A 16,880-nucleotide genomic window follows, 5' to 3' on the forward strand; every position below is an offset into this window, starting at 1 on the left:
GTGAATCCCTTTTCTTTTTTTTTCTGCAAAGACAACATCTTTACAACCAGATTACGGATCAGATCAATAAGTCTATTGTCACTTGGAAGTGTTGAATATTGCATTGGGTTGAACTGAATAGACGATTGTGAATCTCCACTATAATGTTTTCAAGAAAGAAACCGCCTCAACTATCTACTTTGGAAGAACTTCAACAAACGTATTCTGATTGTTGCAACCTCACAATCAAAAATTTGACTTTGGAAGAACAAGGAAAATTCGAAGAAGCGTTGAAAGGTTGGAAAAGTTTACATACATCTTTATTATACAAATTAGATCTATTTGACAAATTATCGTCCAAGATTGGACCTGAAGAAAAGACAATATTGAATGAATTAAAGGGAATCAGAGATGAAAACGTCAAACATTTGATAAGAGTACAGTTACGATTAGATGAAGTCAATAGGCAGAGACACAGAGATGCAAATCCTCAACAGCAAGCACCAATCCCTCCTCCATCAAGAGGTAAAGTGGTGCAGACTTCTTTAAGACATGGACATTCTTCTTCGTTGCCATCTAGCTCAAGTGCTCCGAGAGCAATGATGAAATCTTTGCGTCCAAATGGCTATAGTGCTCATCATCAGCCTCAACCAAAATTAAAACCACAATCTGAACAACAAGCATCAACAGCAGCATCAGCATCATGGACTAAACCACTAACATCTCAAGAAAAATATAAAATAGCCAAATCTAAATTAAAACCAGATGAATTATTTCAAGATTTCGATCAAGATACATATACTCCAAGTAGTAGAAATAATAGTGGGAATTGGGAGAAATTTGACTCAAGAACCTCTTCAAATTTATCCAGCTACTCAGACGATGGACCTAATTTAATTGATTTGGATGATTATTTAAATGCTGATGGAGAGGCCCTATCTAATTCTTTAGAAGATTTAACCATTAAACCAATTATAAATCCTGAAAGAGTAGCTGTTGCCCCTCCAAGAATACATAGACCTCCAGCAAAACAAGAGCATATTTCAAAGAGCACATCTGATGTTCGATCAACTAAACCAAAACAACCTTATGTTTATACCAAACCAAAACCTATGAATATTCAGAAACTTATGAAACAACTGACACCAGCAAAATCTTCTGCTGTTCCCAAACAAAAATCAAATATTACATATAATTTTGTTAGAACTACTCAACCGAAAAAGAAACCAGCTGCTTCAACTACCAAACCAAGGACGAATGGTACAACTCCTAAAACCAATGGCAATAAAGTAGCTGTCAAACCTCCAACACAGATAAGGCTGGATCCGGTCACTCCAGCAAGTCCAACCATGGATGATTTGTTAAGTGGATATGAGAATGACGAACAACAAGGAACTGATGAAGGACCATCGTCAGCAACATCATCCTCTGCAACACCTGCAGCAACAGCACCACCAGCATCTGAACCGGATCCATTTACTGATGAACATGCTCGTAAAGAACTTATTTCTTCAATTCGTGGTATTGATGAGAATTCTGCCGAACATATTTTAAGTGACATTGTTGTGCATGGGAATGAAGTTTATTGGGACGATATTGTTGGGTTGGAAACAGCTAAGAATGCACTTAAAGAAGCCGTTGTATACCCATTTTTAAGACCTGATTTATTTAAAGGATTAAGAGAACCAACTAGAGGGATGTTATTATTTGGGCCACCAGGTACTGGTAAAACGATGTTGGCAAGAGCAGTTGCCACAGAATCAAAAAGTACATTTTTCAGTGTTTCCGCTGCATCATTAGTTTCTAAATATCTTGGTGAATCAGAAAAATTGGTTAAAGCATTATTCTTGTTGGCGAAAAAATTAGCACCATCAATTATATTTATGGATGAAATTGATTCATTACTTACTGCAAGATCAGAAGGTGAAATTGAAAGTAGTCGTCGTATCAAGAATGAATTTTTAGTTCAATGGAGTGACTTATCATCAGCTGCTGCGGCAAGAGAGGGCGAAGATAATAGTAGAGTGTTGGTATTGGGTGCAACAAATATGCCATGGAGTATTGATGAAGCTGCAAGACGTAGATTTTCCAAAAAACTTTATATCCCGTTACCAGAAGATGAAACAAGACTGAATCAAATTAAGAAATTATTGAAATTTCAAAATAGTAATCTTAGTGATGAAGAAATCAATGAATTAACTAAACAAACTGATGGATTTTCTGGTAGTGATATTACTACATTAGCTAAAGATGCAGCCATGGGACCACTTCGAGAACTTGGTGGGGATCTTTTGAGTACACCAATTGAACAAATTAGGCCAATTGGATTTAAAGATTTTGAAGCAAGTTTGAAATATATAAAGCCAAGTGTTGATCCTGAAAGTTTACATAAATATGATGAATTTGCCAGTAAATTTGGTGCTGTATAACCAAGATGATAATCAACCACTACATATATGTATGTTTTGTTGAATATAAATACTATTACGTTTATTATTATTAATATTATTATTATCAATACAAAAGCTGTCTTATTTAAAGTTCAGGTTTAAAAACTCTTCAATTTCAGATCTTAAAGCTGAATTCTCTTTATTCTTAGCATCCAATTTATCTTTTAATTTTTTAATTTCAAATAAAAGTTTTCTTTGTTTTTCATCCATGATGGTTAATTTATCATTTTGAGAATGTTCTAAAGAATCACATTTTTCACTCAAATCATCAATTTGATAATGAAGTTCTTGAATCTCTGTATCTTTTGAATTAATTTCCAATTTAGCATCTTTTAATTGTTTACGATAATCATTTAATTCTTTTTCTAATTTTAATATCTTTTCATTATCTTTTAATTTCAATCGTTCAATATCTGAATTGAAACGTTCCTTTTCAATTTTAAATCTTTCTTGTTCATTTCTTAATCTCTCTTCATCTTGTCTTTTTCTTTCTTCAAATAAAATCTTCTCCTGTTCAAATCTTAATCTATATTCTTCTTGTTGAATTCTTAATTTTTCCTCTAGTTTTAAACGTTCTTGTTCTTCTCTGATTCTTGATTCACGTCTTATTCTATCTTCATAACTTTGATCTAAAACATCTTGTACTGGATCAATATCTAAAACATTCCTAGCTGTTCTTTTCAACAATTTGACATCTTCATCTTCTTGTTCCTCATCATGATGAGTAAAATAATTAACTAATCTAGATATAATCCCTGATTGTTTATCATCTGGAACTTTTTTTGAAACTTTATATTTATTTCTAATTGGTGTACTTCCTAATGTAGAATACATTGATAATCTATCTCTTGAATAATCTTTATTTTTAAGGGTTCTTCCATTATTTAATGATTTAATAGGTGATCTTAATCTTTCTTCTTCTTTTTCTTCCTCTCTTGATTTAATCCCATAAGCTCTACCATTTCTTGATTCAAGATATTTATCAAATCTTGTATGATTAGATCTAATCGAAGGTGGATCACTAAATCGAACATCTTTATAAGATCTTCCACTTAATTTATCTCTATTATTACTAATAGAACTTGTCAAATTTGTGAATTTATGATCAATTTCATCATTTCCAAATCGTGATTGTTGATTAACTGTAGTTCTTCTTCTTCGTGTTATTGAATCATCTAAACTTCTCATACTTGGATATAACGACGAATCTCGTTGTTGTTCTTGTTGTGAAGATGGTAGTGGTGGAGGTTCTGATCTTCCTAATCCATTGCTTTCTCTAGTTTGTTTATACCTCCTGAATAATTCCGACATCTCCTTACCGCTGGTTGTTCCTAAATAAGGATTCTTGTGATTAATTAGAGTAAATTTTTTTTTTTGTTTATTTTTTTTTTTCTATTTTGCTTTAAAAGTTACAAAAACTCGAAAATAATCAATCGACGTGTCTCGCACGTGCATCGGAATTACACTACCGGTATTTTTGAATTAAACTCATACCAAACTCATACCAAATTGACTTGATATCATTACTGCTTGTCATGATAGCTGATTTCGGTGAATTATTTTGTCAACTTGCTTATGGTGTATCAGTTTGTTGTTAATTTCCCTTGTCCACCCTCCTCCTCCCCATAGTAATCTAATTTTGTGTGATGTATTTGTCCCATCTCATCAATCCCAAAAAAAAAAAAAAAAAAATTTTAATATTGAAAATCACATCTTTTAAACCAATCACTAACTCAACAGATAATCATCATGGCACGTAAGGGTAAAACCAAGACAAAGAGAAATGCTCAGAAATATTTAAATGCTTATCAAATAGCAGAACGACAATTAAATGGATATGATGAAGATGGAGATAATTCAGGAGATGATGGAAAAGATGAAATTTTCATGAATGAAAAAAGTAAATATAATTCACAATATAAAGAATTTGAAGATGGTATATTAGATGCTAGAAAATATTTACCTGATGATATTAAAGTTGATTTAGATGAAGAAATTGATTCTGATGAAGCTTTAGGATCTGATGATGATTATGATGTTTTAAATTCTAAATTCTCACAAACTATTAGAGATAAAAGAAAGAGTTTGAAAAAACAAGGTCTTGATAGTGATGATGAGGAAGATTTAGAAGATGATGATGATGAAGAATATGATAGTATTGATGAAGGACAATTAGTTACTTTATCTGAAGCTTGGGATATGGATGATCGTGATTTACAAGAAAGGTTAGGTACTAAAGGAAAGAAAAATGATATTGTTTTAAACGATAATTGGGAATCTGAATCAAGTGAAGATGAAGATGAAGAAGAAGACGATGATGACGAAGAAGAGTCATCAGAAGAAGAATCATCGGAAGATGAAGAAGATATTTTTGGACGTCCTGATGAAGAAGAAGAGAATGAAGTCAATTTATCTAAAACAGTTGATAATTTACAATCAAAAATCTTATCTAAACAACCTAAAGAACGTAAGAAGTTAATTATTGAAAGTAGAGAAGAAAATGAATTTAGTTTGCCTACAGGAGGTAATCAATTATCATTACAAGATATGATGATTGATGGAGAAAATGATGATGCTATATTAATTGATGAAAATTCAAAATCAATTGCTATTCCATTACCTAAACGTATCCAAACAAGAAATGATCGTGCTGCAGCTTATGAATTATCTAAAAAAGAAATTAGTAAGTTTCAAGATACTGTTCAATCAAATAGACAAGCCGAAGTTTTAAAATTCCCATTAATGAATCAACAACCTGATAGTTTTAAGGATTCTGCTATGACTTTTAGAGCAGATAATGTTCCAACTACTGAATTAGAGAAAAAAATCAATGATGTTTTAGTTAAATCTTCTTTGGTTGATGATTCTAAAGAAGCTACATTTGAAGAAATTGCAGTTGCTAAATTATCACCAGAAGAAATGAAACAAAGAACCAATGAATTAAGATTAATGCGTGAATTAATGTTTAGAGATGAAAAGAGAGCTAAACGTATTAAGAAAATTAAATCTAAACAATACCACAAGATTCAAAAACGTGAACGTTTAAGAAATCAAGAATTAGTTGAAGATGATGAAGATTTAGAAGGTGATGATCATGATGTCAAACGTGCGACTGAAAGAATGAATTTAAAACACAAGACTCAATCAAAATGGGCTAAATCAATGATCAAAAGTGGTTTATCCAAGGATGCTTCAAACAGAGCAGAATTGGAGGAAATGTTGAGACAAGGTGAAAGATTGCGTGAAAAACAAGTTGGATTTGAAGATGGTAATCAAAGTGATGAGGAAGCTGAAAATGTTATTAATGAATATGATCATGATGATGAAGATAAAGATGACAAATTAAGATCCAAATTAGGTAAAGGGGTTATGAATATGGATTTCATGAAGAATGCTGAAGCTAGAAGAAGAGAAGAAAATATGAAAGAATTAGAAATGTTGAAAAGATTGGAGAATGGAGAAGGTGATTTGGATATTTTTGAAGAGGATAATGGTGCTGTAAATATCACTAAAAATCAAGGTAGAAGAGTCTACACACCAAGTGCAGCTATTCAAGATAATGCTTCTGTCAATGAAAAAGTCATGGAAGAAATTAATGATGATAATGCCAAATCATTAGAAAATAGATTATCCAAGAAATACAACGTTGCAGGTCATGAATCAAAATCATCTAAATCTAGTTCACAAGCATCAGCATCAACATCGGCTCAACAACCAGAACCAGAACCATTACCAGTTGATGCATCTAATCCATGGTTAACTTCATCTAATGATAGCACAAAACAAAAATCCAATAAAATAACAACTATAGATAAAGATTCTTCCAAACTAGCTAAAGCTGCTGCCAAAATTGCTAAATCTAAACTTAGGAAACATAAATCAGATGATAATGTTTTGATTGATATTAATGAAACATTGGCAGTTGGAGATATCCATGATGATGATGATGAAAGATCAGAAGATGAAGGTGAAGAAATTCCGATGATGTTCAAACAAAAGGATTTGATTAAACAAGCATTTGCAGGAGATGATGTTGTTAATGAATTTGAGAATGAAAAGAAACGTATTATTGAAGATGAAGATGATAAAGAAGAAGATTTAACATTACCAGGATGGGGAGATTGGGCCGGTGGTGATTCAAAACCTAAAAAGAGGAAGATTGTACGTAAAATTGAAGGTGTTATGTCAAAGAATCGTCGTAAGGATAAAAATTTGAAAAATGTAATTATTAATGAAAAAGTTAATAAGAAAAATTTGAAATATCAAAGTAGTCAAGTTCCTTATGGTTTTGATAATAAAGAACAATATGAACGTTCTTTAAGAATGCCAGTTGGTCAAGAATGGACTTCTAAAGAAACTCATCAAAAATTAACCATGCCTAGAATAATCACTAAACAAGGTACTGTCATTGATCCTTTAAAAGCTCCATTTAAATAATTAGATAGATAAATAAATAAATAAATAAACAAAAAAAATTCAATCTCATATACTTATATATAAATTGTCTATATTTAATAAAAAAAAATCATATACATTTAGTAATTAGTCCAATAAGATACCATTTCTTTCTGCCCAAACTTTACCAGAAAGGAAAACACCATGAGGATCAGTTTCTTTTCTTACATTATTAAATTTGACAAGATCTTCACCAAACCAATCTTTCATGACTGGTTTGAAACCAATCATTGAATAAAATGGTTTACCACCAAATTCCAATTGAGTTTTCAAATCTTCTTTTTCATTATATTTTTCATCTTGAGTTAAACCAATAAAATTTTTAGCCCAATGAGGTTTACCACCAGCTTTACTCATTACATTTTCAAATAATTGAAACCATTGATGAGTTTCAACATTAGTACCAAATGGACGATACATTGTAGCATTAACAAATAAAGTCAATTGATCATTGGTAATTTCTTTAGTTGTGTAAGGTAAATTTGGTGAATTATCTAAGAATGGACGTAAATTATTACCAGGAATTGGGCCAGCACTTGTTTTACTACGATGAGAAAGCCATTCTTGTGATGGATATAATGAAGGCTTACCATCATTTTCAATAAATGGTTTATTTGAATAAGTAACATTAGAACATCTAACTTCAATAGGAGCATGAACATAAAAATCACCATTATTAGCAGCATTAGTAATAATTTGTTTCAATTCTTTTAAAACTTCAGGACCAGAAACTAAAGGAGCCGACCATTCATTAACAAATTGACTAAATAAACAATCCATATTCAATCCTTCAACTGAATTTTGAACAGCAATATCTCCTTTACCTAAAGTTTCAACATTACCATATTGTTGACCAAATACAAATCTTTCAACATAAGGAGTGAAACTTGGATATAAATGAACAGAAACCCATAATAAAGATTCATAGAAAAATCTTCCTAATTTAGTACCATACCATGAAGGTCTTGGGTCAGATAATGGATCAGTTGATTTATTAGCTCTCCATAAAACACATTTATTAGTATATGGGAACCACCAAATTCTAATGAATTCCAGTTCTAACCAAATATTATCCCAATTGGATAATAAAGTATCAAAATTAATAATTTCTTGTTTTGATTTAATGGTATATTTTGGACAAGTACGCAAAGTAACATGAGTGATAATACCAATTTTACCTAAACTTAATAAGATAGCTTTAAAATATTCAGGTTTTTCAATACTTGAACAAGTAATTGATTCACCAGCAGAATTAAGAAAAGTAATTGAAACAACTTGTTGAGAAACTAACCCATGATATTGGGTTGAACCATGAGTACCAGTTGAAATCAACCCAGCAACAGATTGATCACTAATTGAACCTAAATTTTGAATAGCTAAATCATGTTTCTTCAAATATTCATTCAATTCAAAAACTCTTGTACCGGCTTCAACTGTTAAATCAACAAATTTAACCTCTGGAGTATCATCAGTAGTAGAAGTAGGACCATAATAAGGTTCTTCTTTTAAAACTTGGTTAAATTTATCTAAATTACATAACCATTCTTTAGTCATAGTTAAATCACTTGGTGAATGGCCAGAACCAACAGTCATGATAGTTTTACCATTAATTCTAGCTTGATTAATCAATTCTTTAATTTCTTTTTCATTTCTAGGTTGAAAGATTGCTTGCGGTTTACATAAAAATGTTCCTGCCCAAGTAGAATGAACCAATTTGGTGGTCAAGAATGGTTTCAAAGATTCAGGTATACCAGAACTCATTGTGTATCCCCTACTAATAAAGAAAAGAAGAACAAGGTTATTAGATGTTGATTACTAAAAAACGAAAAAAAAAAAAAATCAAATGATATTTTTCTTTCTGGAAGTGAAAAAAAAAAGTGAAACATTTTCTGTCTTTGTGTCGCCCCACGAGAAACAAAGACATGGCGGCATTTTGTTACGATGCCGGTCGACCGTTCGGCCCCATTGTTTGTCCCATCTCATTCGACGGGATTAACGCACCAGAAATGGAATTAAATCATGCGTGTGTCAACCGGGTTTGTAGTACGCAATTTCTGTCAATAATTGCGTGATGAACAATCAATGATCTACATGGGATAATGGTTGACTGTAAGTATACCTCCTCCGTTGATATGTCTTTGTCAGTGGTTAGCATTGAGAAAACTGTAATCATACTTACAAGACGAACAAAATAAGTGGGCTTAGCCCTAGAAAGGAAGTAAAACCACGACCACCAAGGTTCATGCCGAAATCGGGAAACTAAAATATCGTTACAGTCTTGAGTAAAGTAGAGTTGTACATGCTTACAGAGAACATACAAATATCATTGACCGGAGTAGTAGAAGAGATTTTTTGTAATTAACGATAGTAGTGAATTTCTTGTTGTTTCGTTCATTCTCTACAATCATTATTCAAAGCAAATTAAAAAATATATAAGTAATATATGTATATTGAAATATTATTAACAAATAGTTTTGGTGCTAGAATATAGATGCATCATAGTTAGTAGTTAGTACTCCAATCGCAATAAATTATGGTCAATCTTTCATGATCAAAACCTCAAGTCCACCGTTAGCAAACTAATCACAATTACAATTCAAATGATTTTTTATTTTTTTTGCATTGCCACTCCTTTTTGCTTTGATGAAAAATTTACTCAACGATTAAAATTATCACGTGTTTCTATCACGTGTCACAGATTTTCAGAATTTTTATTTTGTTTTGTTTCCATTCCGCTAATCGAAAATTTTCAATCATCACCAGGGTTTCCCCCGTTTTTTTTGCAAACACAACCTATTCAATTTTTATGTTCATTCATTAAGTGACTAACTATGTCAAAAGTCCTACCACTGGGTTATTCACAGGGTCCTTTTCGACCATATCATACATCAAAACCACTACTTGATGGAAATAATAAATATTCATGGACGAGTCTTGATAATTTATTAATTTTCATGATTTTATTATTATCATTATTACGATTATATAAATTATATATCCCTGATAGAGTTGTATTTGATGAGATTCATATTATTAGACATATTAAACAATATTATCTGGGTAAGATCTTTGTTGATGTTCATCCTCCTTTAGGTAATTTGATTTATTATTATATTACAAAATTATTCAAATTTAATTTATTGGAATTGGAAGATCTTGAACAAATTGGTGATTTATATCCTTTGAAATTTCCATATTTATGGTTAAGATTATTTAGTGGTATTTGTGGTATTGGTCATATATTGTTCACATATTTAACGCTAAGAACTTCATGTAATTCATTTATTTCATTCATTGGATCTTTATTTGTTTGTTTTGAAAATTCTTTAATTACTGATTCAAGATTGATTTTATTAGATGGTCCATTATTATTTTTCCAAACTCTTGTTATATTTAATTATAAATCATTTACTAAATCAGAACAATTTACTAAATCTTGGTGGATTTATCTTATTTCTACTGGGGTTTGTTTAGGTTTGAATATTTCAACTAAATTATCCGGTGGATTTAATTATATCTGGGTTGGGATTTTAACTATGGTTCAATTATGGGAAATCTTGGGTGATTTAAAAGTATCTATAATTCAATGGATTCTACATGTTATTTCACGAATTGTTTCATTGATTATGATACCATTAACTATTTATTGTTCAGTTTTTTATATTCATTTTGGTTTATTACCTAAAGAAGGTAGTGGATCAGGATTTTTATCACCTCATTTTAGATCTACTTTAGAAGATTATGAAACATCTCCATTACCAGTATTATATGGAAGTACAGTTACTATTAAACATAATGGATTAGAAAAATATTTAAGTTCCCATGATGCTAATTATCCAAGAGGTTCAGAAAATCAACAAGTTTCTTTATATGAATTTCCTGATGAAAATAATGAATGGGTAATTGAAACTAAACATAAATTCTATGAAAATAAAATCATGTCAACAAAGAAAGATCTTAAAGATGGAGCAATTGTTCGAATTTATCATAAAAAAACTGGTCATTATTTACATGTTACTGATAATAATGCTCCACTTTCTGAACAAGAATATACTTTTGAAGTAAGTTGTAATGAAACAAGAGGATTATTAGGTGATGATACTTATGAATTTAGACTAAGAACTGTTCTTAAAAAACCTCATTCTGAAAATGATTTACCTTTAATTAAACTTAGATCAACAGAAACTGTATTTCAATTAATTCATCGTGATAAAAATTGTTTATTAATGAGTCATCCTACTAGATTACCTGAATGGGGTAATTATCAAAATGAAGTAGTTTGTGTTAAAGAAGGTACTATTCCAAATTCATTATGGTATATTGAACTGAATTCTCATCCATTATTGAATAATCCACAAGATTTGAAGAAATTTCCGAAATTTTCATTCTGGCAAAAATTATTGGAAATTCATAAAGTTATGTTTAGATTAAATGAAAGTTTTACTATTAAACATGATTATTCTTCATATCCAATAGAATGGCCATTTTTGAATCGTGGTATTTTATTTTTTAATAATTCTGGTTTAAAACTTATTGATGAAGAATCAAGTTTGATTTATTATTTGGGTAATATTGCAATTTATTATCTGGTTAATATTGTTGTTTTATTAACTTGGTTTAAATATTGTATCTTTGCATTTATTAATATGAATCCTTATAAACAACCAACTGACTCACCAGAATTCAAAACAACCTTCTATACAAATTCATGGCAATATTTACTTGGATGGGGAATTAATTATTTACCATATCTTTTCATGTCAAGAAACTTGTATTTGCATCACTATTTACCTGCATTGAGTTTTGGTATTTTATTATTAGCTCAATATTTGAACTATCGATACTCCAAGAACCAAATCTTTGGCATTGCATTGGTTGGTGCACTTTCAGCCAGTGTGATTTATTGTTTCATTGAGTTTATTCCAATCATATATGGTTTACCATGGACTTTAGAAACCTGTACCAAACATAAATGGTTTTCCTTCTTCAATTGGGACATAGATTGTATGGCATACACAGGATAATTCAAACACTTTCTGTTTCTTAAAAAAATAGACATTCATTTTTACATTCTAGTTTCAGATATTCCTGTAGCAACATCAGCAATTAATTTTTCTAAAACTTTAAGCAATGCATCTTTTTCTTTAATTTTTGCAATTCTTTCCTCTTCGATATTTTTTAAATCTCCACTTAATTCATAAATCATACTTAATTGATCCTCAGGACTAACCCCTATCCCTGGTAATGAATCAATCAACATATTAATTTGTCGACTTTTCAATATTAAATCAGTAGATAATTCATTTACAGTATTGTCAAAATTAGCTTCTTCTTGTATTGGTGTGGTATTTTTAGATCCTCCGGAATTACTTTGTCCTTGTGATTGTTGAGCTTGTCCCGTAGGTGACTGTTGTTGACTTTGCTGTTGCTGTTGCTGTTGCTGTTGATGTTGCTGTTGTTGTTGCTGCTGCTGTTGTTGTTGTTGTTGAGCTTGTGGTACTGGTGCATTAGCAGCTATATTTGAATATGAATTTGGATCATCTTCATCTAGTAAACTTGGTTCTGAGTTGGTATTCACATAATTTATAGTAGCATTAAACTGCTGTATCAATTGATCTAAACATATTTGTAATTGTGTTAATCTATCAGACATTGTTATCCCCGTTGTTCCTGTTGTTCCTGTTGTTCCTGTCGTTGTTGATATTACTATCTATCAATTCCGTTGGTTGTCTTTTTGGTCGTAAAACTTTTTCCTCTCGATTTTTTTTTTTGATTCTTGATCGTCTGTGTCGTGTACCTTGAACAATAAACGTGACCTGTTATTGCCACGTGACTTTTTGCATTGTTTATCTTACAAATCACTTTTACTTTTTAAGGAGACAAAAGAGAAAAGGGAAAATGCAACTCCCTGAATTTACCACATCTTTCTTATCAGTACATAACCAACACTTACCCCACACACACACACATATATACAAGATCGAGATAGTCATGACAAGCACGCTTAATAACGAAGAAAGACCCATTTGGCAGGATGATTTTGAAGTAAGCCAATGTTTCATATGTAATAAGCCATACAATATGTTTTTGAATAGAAGACATCATTGTAGAAAATGTGGCAAAGTGGTTTGTGGGGATTGTTCCCAACGATTCATTACTTATTTCCCAAATACTCCTATAGTAAATGGTCCAGATATAATTATTCCTCAATTTTCAAATAATAATACAACTTATAGAACATGTGATAGATGTGCTGATGAAACAATAATGATACGACAAGCTTTATTTAATGGTAATAATTATCCGATTGCTGGTAACAATAACTCTGGAGGAGTAGTGGGATCATCTACTGCTTCAAGTGTCGTTGAAGATAATAATAGTATTACTAAACATGCAAATATTCATCAACATACAAGAAATTTACATAATTCAACACCTTCATTACGACATCAACTTCAAGATCAATCATCTGATTTAAACTTATGTCCTGTATGTGCTACGGATTTATTAAAATTATATATTGAAAATATTCATTCTCATACTAATGATAAGGACTACTTATCGAATATATCAAATGAGAATTTTGAAGATTTTAAAGAACATCATATTAATGATTGTTTAATTAATTTTGATTTTGATACTAAAAATTCAAATAGATTTTCACCAGATAATCTGAAAACTTTGAAAAATAAAATGTTGGTTTATAATATTCCTCCTATACCAAAACCAACTTATGAGAATATAAATTCTGGAATTGATGAAGATGATGGAGAATGCTCATCTTCAGCACCAAAAGAGAAAATCAAAGAAAGTGATTATGATGATGACGATGAAAATGAATGTGTGATTTGTTTAGAAAGTTTAAAACCTGGTGATAAAGTTGGTCGTTTGGAATGTTTATGTGTTTTCCATTATAAATGTATTAAAGATTGGTTTAACAAGAAAGGTTATGGTGAATGTCCTGTTCATTTCTTACACAAATAATATACAAACCTAATTTATCTTTTTTTATTTATTTCTTCTTTATTGATATTATCTTTCTTCTCTATCAGCATCATCTTTATTTCTTCTTCTATTATTACCACCTCTTTTTTCATGTAATTCTTTAGTTTGTCGAATAGCTTCAGCTGTAGCTTTATCAACATGTATATGTAAAGCATCCAATACTTCTTTTGGAGGTTTATCTTCTTTTGGTAATTTATAACCCAATACACTTTCGATACGTAAATACATTTCTAAATCATATTGAGTAATTAAAGAAATGGATTTACCTGATCTACCAGCTCTTGCAGTTCTACCAACTCTATGAATATAAGCTTTTGAATCAGTAGGAATATCATAATTTATAACAACATCAACAGAAGGAATATCTAAACCTCTAGCGGCAACATCAGTAGCAATTAAAATATTTGCAGTATTTGATTTAAATTTATTTAATGAACCTAATCTTTGTGATTGAGATAATTGACCATGTAATGGAACAGCATTAAATCCTAAAATTCTTGCAAGTAATGCAGTTCTTTGTGCATGTGCCACAGTTCTTGTAAATACAATAATTGATTTACTCATAAATTCATTTAATAAATGAATTAAAATAGTATTTTTATATCCATCATTAACTAACATCATTGATTGTACTAAATTATCAGCAGTTTGATATTTTGAAGATACTGCAACTCTTACTGGATTATGTAATGAAGCTCTTTGTAATTTTTCAATTTTATTAGTCATTGTTGCTGAAAATAAATAAGTTGTTCTCTTAGTTGGAATAACTTTTAAAATCTTATCTAAAGCTGGTCCAAAATCCATATCTAATAATCTATCAGCTTCATCCATAACTAAATATTTCAAATTTTTCAATGTAAATCCTTTAGTATGTTCTAAATGATCCATTATTCTACCAGGTGTGGCAACAATAATATGAGGTTTTCTCATTAAATCTCTTGCTTGATCCATCATATCCATACCTCCAACAATACAACTTGATCTTAATCCCATTGAACTACCTAAAGCATCAAAAGTTTCTTTAATTTGAAATGCTAATTCTCTAGTAGGTGCTAAAACTAATCCAAAATAAGGTTGTTGAGCATGCCATAAGGATTGTAATATAGGTATAGCAAATGCTGCAGTTTTACCCGAACCTGTTTGTGCTAATCCAATAATATCTTTACCTTCTAATGCATGAGGAATAGATTCTGATTGAATTGGTGTTGGTTTAGTGAATTTCATATTTTCAATAGATTCTAATAAATCCGGAACAAGATTTAATTCTTTAAATGTTTTAAATTTTAATTCAGCATCTGGATCAATAGTTGTTATCGATGATGAACTTGGTTCTGGAGTTGATGTGGTTGTAGATGATGATGATTCTTTTTCTTGTTGTTTCTTTAATGCTTGTTGTTTGATCTTTTCTGCTAATTTTTTAGTTGCATCGATGGTTTTTGATGGTTTTACTTTCTTTTTAGATACACCTTTAGAAGACATTATTGAATTGTTTTAGTGGATATTGTCGGTTAAGTCGTGATGATTGGAAATGGTGAATTATTTTTTACATAAATTTTTTTTTTTTTTTTGTTCCCCTTCGATGATGGAGGTTTATCTCGCGATGAGATTTTAGAAATTTTTTCCTTTCGTTTTTTCACTTCAATTTACTCTTCTTTCATTTATCAACAATCGACAACAATTAAACCATGGCTAAGAGAAGAACAAAGAAGAGAACTCATAAGAAGATTAGTGAAGAGGAATTGGCCTCTATTCCAAAATCGATGGTTATTCATTTGGGTTCATCCTTAAAAAATCATTCATTATCACAATTAGTTTCTGATGTTAGAAATGTAATGCAACCACATACAGCAATCAATTTAAGAGAACGTAAATCAAACAAATTAAAAGATTTCATAGTTATGTGTGGTCCATTACATGTTTCAGATTTATTAATTTTCAATCAGCTGGAAAGTGGTAATATTACTTTAAGAATTGGGAAATTACCAAGAGGTCCAAATTTACAATTTAAAATTAATAGTTATTCATTATGTAAAGATATTCATAAAATTTTAAGACATCCAAAATCTATAAGTAAAGATAGTTCTATATTTCATATGCCTCCTTTATTAGTATTAAATGGATTTGGTAAAGTTCTGGAAATGTCACAACATGAAAAATTAATGGTTACAATGTTTCAAAATATGTTCCCACCAATTCAACCACAATCAACTAATGTTTCAAGTATTAAAAGAGTTTTATTAATTAGTAAAAATAAAGAAACTAATGAAATTGAATTTAGACATTATGCAATTAATACTAAATTAGTTGAAGAAAATAGAAATGTTAAAAAATTGATTCAATCTCATCATAATTTAAAGAAAAATTTACCAAGATTAACTAAGAATAAAGATGTTTCTGAATTATTATTGGATCCTTATTCAGTTGGTGGATTAACTTCAGATAGTGAAGTTGAAGACGATGCCGTTGTTGAAATCCAACAAGAAAGTCTTGTTAAAAAAGAAGAACCTAAACAATCTGTTGGTGATGATCAAGAAGAAGAAGAACAGCAACAACAACAACAAGAACCAGTGGTTGCAAAGACAAAACGTGCAATTAAATTAACTGAATTGGGTCCAAGAATAAATATGACTTTGATGAAGATTGAAGAAGGATTAGTTGGATCTTCAAAGACTTTGTATCATGCTTCTATTAAGAAATCAGAAGAAGAAATTAAATCTTTAGAAAAGAAACATCAATTGAAACAACAATTGAAACAAGAAAGAAGAGCTAAGCAACAAGCTGCAGTTCAAGCTAAATTAGATATAAAAGAAGCTAAAAAGGCAAGAAGAAAAGCTAGAAAAGAAGGTGGCAGTGGTGAAGGTGACCAAGAAGATGAAGAAATGGCTAATCAAAGTGATGATCAAGAGGAAAGTGAAGATGAAAATGAAGTTGAAATTAATCCTGAAGATTATGAAAATGATAGTGATTTATATAGTGATGTTGAGGTATAGT

At 30.4% G+C, this 16,880-nt stretch overlaps 9 protein-coding genes across 9 annotated transcripts; 5 read left to right on the forward strand and 4 right to left on the reverse strand. All coding sequences in view use genetic code 12, as the record gives it.

Moving 5' to 3' along the window:
- Positions 1-143: 143 nt before the first annotated feature.
- On the forward strand, positions 144-2,408 carry YTA6 (putative AAA family ATPase; the record flags this gene model as incomplete). Its single annotated transcript, XM_002546352.1, has 1 exon — positions 144-2,408. One exon carries the CDS (start codon positions 144-146, stop codon positions 2,406-2,408), a length of 2,265 nt encoding a protein of 754 aa, XP_002546398.1.
- Positions 2,409-2,510: 102 nt separating this feature from the next.
- CTRG_05877 (uncharacterized protein) lies at positions 2,511-3,740 on the reverse strand (the record flags this gene model as incomplete). Its single annotated transcript, XM_002546353.1, has 1 exon — positions 2,511-3,740. The coding sequence occupies one exon, from the start codon at positions 3,738-3,740 to the stop codon at positions 2,511-2,513; it is 1,230 nt and encodes a 409-aa protein (XP_002546399.1).
- A 438-nt stretch (positions 3,741-4,178) lies between these two features.
- On the forward strand, positions 4,179-6,866 carry CTRG_05878 (uncharacterized protein; the record flags this gene model as incomplete). Its single annotated transcript, XM_002546354.1, has 1 exon — positions 4,179-6,866. The coding sequence occupies one exon, from the start codon at positions 4,179-4,181 to the stop codon at positions 6,864-6,866; it is 2,688 nt and encodes an 895-aa protein (XP_002546400.1).
- Positions 6,867-6,971: 105 nt separating this feature from the next.
- On the reverse strand, positions 6,972-8,645 carry ALO1 (D-arabinono-1,4-lactone oxidase; the record flags this gene model as incomplete). Its single annotated transcript, XM_002546355.1, has 1 exon — positions 6,972-8,645. One exon carries the CDS (start codon positions 8,643-8,645, stop codon positions 6,972-6,974), a length of 1,674 nt encoding a protein of 557 aa, XP_002546401.1.
- Positions 8,646-9,715: 1,070 nt separating this feature from the next.
- On the forward strand, positions 9,716-11,908 carry PMT5 (putative dolichyl-phosphate-mannose--protein mannosyltransferase; the record flags this gene model as incomplete). The annotated part of the gene is made up of 1 exon (XM_002546356.1): positions 9,716-11,908. The coding sequence occupies one exon, from the start codon at positions 9,716-9,718 to the stop codon at positions 11,906-11,908; it is 2,193 nt and encodes a 730-aa protein (XP_002546402.1).
- Positions 11,909-11,949: 41 nt separating this feature from the next.
- Positions 11,950-12,537, reverse strand: MED21 (Med21p; the record flags this gene model as incomplete). Its single annotated transcript, XM_002546357.1, has 1 exon — positions 11,950-12,537. One exon carries the CDS (start codon positions 12,535-12,537, stop codon positions 11,950-11,952), a length of 588 nt encoding a protein of 195 aa, XP_002546403.1.
- A 245-nt stretch (positions 12,538-12,782) lies between these two features.
- CTRG_05882 (phosphatidylinositol-3-phosphate-binding ubiquitin-protein ligase) lies at positions 12,783-13,868 on the forward strand (the record flags this gene model as incomplete). The annotated part of the gene is made up of 1 exon (XM_002546358.1): positions 12,783-13,868. The coding sequence occupies one exon, from the start codon at positions 12,783-12,785 to the stop codon at positions 13,866-13,868; it is 1,086 nt and encodes a 361-aa protein (XP_002546404.1).
- Positions 13,869-13,916: 48 nt separating this feature from the next.
- On the reverse strand, positions 13,917-15,368 carry CTRG_05883 (RNA-dependent ATPase; the record flags this gene model as incomplete). The annotated part of the gene is made up of 1 exon (XM_002546359.1): positions 13,917-15,368. The coding sequence occupies one exon, from the start codon at positions 15,366-15,368 to the stop codon at positions 13,917-13,919; it is 1,452 nt and encodes a 483-aa protein (XP_002546405.1).
- A 206-nt stretch (positions 15,369-15,574) lies between these two features.
- On the forward strand, positions 15,575-16,879 carry SSF1 (rRNA-binding ribosome biosynthesis protein; the record flags this gene model as incomplete). Its single annotated transcript, XM_002546360.1, has 1 exon — positions 15,575-16,879. One exon carries the CDS (start codon positions 15,575-15,577, stop codon positions 16,877-16,879), a length of 1,305 nt encoding a protein of 434 aa, XP_002546406.1.
- Position 16,880: the final 1 nt, after the last annotated feature.

This window comes from Candida tropicalis (genome assembly GCF_000006335.3).
Source record: "Candida tropicalis MYA-3404 genomic scaffold supercont3.10, whole genome shotgun sequence".
In the NCBI taxonomy this organism is placed as follows: domain Eukaryota; kingdom Fungi; phylum Ascomycota; class Pichiomycetes; order Serinales; family Debaryomycetaceae; genus Candida; species Candida tropicalis.